This window comes from Stegastes partitus, unplaced genomic scaffold, assembly GCF_000690725.1.
Source record: "Stegastes partitus isolate 25-593 unplaced genomic scaffold, Stegastes_partitus-1.0.2 Scaffold837, whole genome shotgun sequence".
Classification (NCBI taxonomy): domain Eukaryota; kingdom Metazoa; phylum Chordata; class Actinopteri; family Pomacentridae; genus Stegastes; species Stegastes partitus.
The window spans coordinates 254,974-258,958 of NW_007578568.1; the positions used below are offsets into that span (position 1 = coordinate 254,974).

At 51.0% G+C, this 3,985-nt stretch overlaps 1 protein-coding gene across 1 annotated transcript in view; it reads right to left on the reverse strand.

The window, feature by feature from the left end:
• LOC103365408 (flocculation protein FLO11-like) overlaps window positions 1-3,985 on the reverse strand; it is a 10,310-nt gene that overhangs the window by 3,078 nt on the left and 3,247 nt on the right. The window contains exons 4-5 of the mRNA XM_008292834.1: window positions 3,141-3,424; window positions 829-2,673 (exon numbers count right to left, since the gene is read on the reverse strand). Of these exons, the coding sequence (XP_008291056.1) occupies window positions 829-2,673; window positions 3,141-3,424 (2,129 nt within the window). The remainder of the gene's footprint in view (window positions 1-828; window positions 2,674-3,140; window positions 3,425-3,985) is intronic.

Consider the following 3,985-nt stretch of genomic DNA (forward strand, 5'->3'; position numbering starts at 1 on the left):
TGCTGCGGAGCAGGTTAGCCGTTCAGCTAAGTTACCATGGTGATGGACCCGGTAAGAAGAGAACCACCACCATAGGACTGAAAACCCAGGATTTAACCTGAAGCTCCCTTGCTAACCCCAGATCCTGCCTGAGTTCCGTCAGGATAATGAACCAAACTTCAGCTTAAAATCGTAATATTTAATCAAGTTCACTTAATTCTACATGTCTCTTTTAAAAAAGTGACAAAAAATTAAAGATTGGCTTGAGCCAGATTCTGAAAAAAAACCCCAAAACAATTCTTCACCTCTTAGCACAACTGATCCTCCACCACTGACTCAGCTGTGACCAACAGTGAAATATTCTGAGTTTTCAGGTGAACTGCAGCAGTGTTTCCACAGAGCAGAGAAAAGATGAGGAAGCCAGCTAATTAAAAATGTAAATAGTTAAATATCTACAGTACATGGAGCCTCTGTTTTCCAGCATTTGTAACATCTGTGGAAACATGTTGATTTCAAGTTTATACATTTTTGTAAAATAAACAATCCAAGAATAATCTGGTCTCCTGGTTCTGAGTCCTGCTGACAGAAGACATCTCTGACTTCTCTCTCCTCCTTCATGTTCTGGTTCCACAGAGCTGCAGGACTTTATGTTGCAGAGAAACATGAACCTCAGTGAAGGCAAATGTGATGCCCAGAGACATCTTGGGGTTTAGAGGGTTAATGTGGGTACATGTGATCCGGCTGCAGAGCTCATGTTAATGCAGGTGTAAAGGAGCCTGATGTGAGCTGTGGAGTTAATGTTCTCATTTAGCTTGTGTGTTACTGTGGAGCTTGTTGTATGCTACCCACCAGGTGAGCCTGGGCTCTGGGTGTTCCGTCACCTCCACCTCCAGTGTCACTGGAGAGCCCTCCATGACGGTGGCTCTGGACAAGGGCCTGGTGAAGCAGGGAGGGCCAGAATGAGAGGCTTTTCCCTGGGGAAGAGACTCTGGCTGAGGAGGGGCAGGAACAGGAGGCCCCTGGATCTGAGGAGTAAGCTGGATCTCCTCTCGGATGGCCATGGGCAGACAAATGTCTGGGTCCTGGTCTGGAGTTAGTAGATGGGGTGGAGAGGACAGGGGCAGAACATGCGGGTTAGCCAGCTGTGCCAAAGCTGGGTTCCACGAAGGAGTGCTGGGCCGGGTGGAACTGCTGGGAGGCATGCCAGGGTCATGCACATACTGCTGTGTACAGGTGCAGGTATGGGACTCATGGATCGAAGAGACGGTATGATGGCAGCTCAGTGTGTTACTGCTACTAATACTGATGCTACTGACTGCGCCGGCAGGTCGGTTTTTGGGCCGGTCCCCGTAGTCCTGAGGTATGCTGTTCTGTGGGACACAGAACAGACCATCTGACAGGCAGGACTGACTGCAAACTGTCTGCTGGGTGGTGGAAGTCGTGGTCAGGATGCTCCTGCTGCTTTGAGAGGAAAGTTTGTCCTGATTAGGCCTTCTGGAGTCCAGGTCAGACTGAAGAGGACTGAGATGGATTGATGAGGAGCTTCTGTTCTCAGGCCTGATAAACTGACTGCCTGAAGGAAAGGACTGGAGGTGAACGGTCTGCTTGCTAACTGAACCAGTTCTGGTTCTGCTATCACCTTCTCTTTGGGTTCTGGTTTCCCTCTCAGGTTGGAAGAAGCTCTGATGAAGGCTCCACTGTGGCTCGGTGCTGTTTGCACAGACAAGAGAGCTGCATGTGTGAAGCTCTGTGTTGTCGCTGGGGTCTTGATTGGCCAGAGTGGGATTGGCCTCTGAAGTGGGATCGGCCACAGGAGTGGGATCGGGCTCTTCAGTGGGATTGGCCTGAGGAGTGGGATCGGCCCGAGGAGTGGAATGGACCTCTGGAGTGGATTCGGCCTTAGAAGTGCGATCAGCCTCTGGAGTGGGATGGGACTCTGGAGTGGGATGGGCCTCCGGAGTGGAATCGGCCAGAGGAGTGGGATCGGCCTCTGGAATGGAATCAGCCTGAGGAGTGGGATCGCCCAGATGAGTGGGATCAGCCTCTGGAGTGGGATCAGCCTCGAGAGTGGGATCAGCCTCGAGAGTGGGATCAGCTTGAGGAGTCGGATTGGCCAGAGGAGTAGGATGGGACTCTGGAGTGGGATGGGCCTCCGGAGTGGAATCGGCCAGATGAGTGGGATCAGCCTCTGGAGTGGGATCAGCCAGAGGAGTGGGATCAGCCTCGAGAGTGGGATCAGCTTGTGGAGTGGGATTGGCCAGAGGAGTAGGATGGGACTCTGGAGTGGGATGGGCCTCCGGAGTGGAATCGGCCAGAGGAGTGGGATCAGCCTCTGGAGTGGGATCAGCCTGAGGAGTGGGATCAGCCAGAGGAGGGGGATTGGCCAGAGGAGTGGGATCAGCCAGAGGAGTGGGATGGACCTCTGGAGTGGGATCGGCCAGAGGAGTGGGATCGGTCGGTGGAGCTGGATTGGCTCGAGGAGCAGGAGAGGGAATTCTCTCAGAGACAGCATGGTTCTTGTCTCTGGTGCTGCTCTCCTGGACTGATCCAGAGGGGGTTTTTGGTTTGGGGCTGCCCTGGGAGAGGTGGGCCCTCAGGGGAGTGTTAGTGGTGTTGGCCTCTGTGGTTCTCAGGATGCTGCTCAGGGAGCTCGGACCAGGAACTGTCTGAACTGAGTCGGACTCTGATCTGAACCTGCAACACACAGCAGGAACAACATCAGTCTGAATGGTGGGCTGGCGGCACCTGGTACCCACAAACCTCTTTCCAGAGGTCAAGGGGACGAATGTCAATCCTCAGGACTGTCCAGCTAACAAAATTATAACAGAAAGCTGCAGCACTGAAACTTAGAATCTGTCGGATCAGATTTAGACTCAGCTTCTTAAATATCAAACAAAAGAAGAATTTGAGAAAAAGAAAGAAATGCCATCTCCAAAGTGAAACTGCAGTGTTCAATATGATTGCTATAACTAAGTGGCTAATAAAGCCAAGCCTATATGCCACAAATGTCATGCTGCAATCAAAAGCAGCTTCATCAGCTTAATCTTTGATTGTTTAATCAATAACCAATTTAAGTCCTGTTTGACTGTGACTGCAGTTAGCACAGCAACCTGTCAGTGCAGGGATGTGGCTATTTCCTGGAGTGCAGACTGGATACAGACCTTGTACAGCTCTGAAGGCTAGTGGGAGGAGTTGGACAATTCTCTGTCTGCTGCCGGACTGTTCCACTATCGACTGGTTCTGGCTGGTCCTGCTGGCTGCATTGGTTGATGTTGGAGCTGAAGCAGAAACCCTCCTCAACATCTGATTGGAACGTAGGCGTCTCTGCCAGCGGCGGCAGGGAGATGTCGTCTGGCGACGCACACTCGTACTCGTCGTTGGACAGAAAATCCTCCGTCATCACTTCCTGTTGTTGGAGCTCCGACAGGCCTCCTGGTGATGCATCCTGGGTAAAAAGATTATTCGAGTGTCATGGTGCGTTGAGTATCTGTACTTCCATACCATGCCGTAAACCTGGAAAAGACTTGTTGTGTCTGACACCCCCATGTTCAAATACATCTGCTGGATTCTGCACTTTTTTTCTGGTCATTCTGACCCACAATCATCTGCTCTGTTACCGTCATCTACAAGGTTGATCTCTGGATCCCTGCTGCTGGTTTAAATAAGGTTCAGTACAATGCTCTAGTACGTGAATTATGTACAAGTGTTTTTAAATGTGTGAGTGTTTATGTACACTTTAGAGAGTAATGGTTTCAAACAGGGTTATTGTATGTAATTATTAATTTAGAAAACTACCACACCTGCATGACAGCAGACGCAAACAAAAGTAGAAAAATGTCCTGTACCTCCGCGTCTGGGAGCAGCTATGGGGGGTCCATCTCAGGTGCCAGTCGGGAACCTGGCTACCTGGGGGGGGACTATATCCCCTACCCCTCCCACTGGGTCTCACCACATACACCACTAGGCTCTTGGGGGGTGGCTATGGTGCGGGTGGGTGGGGGATTGG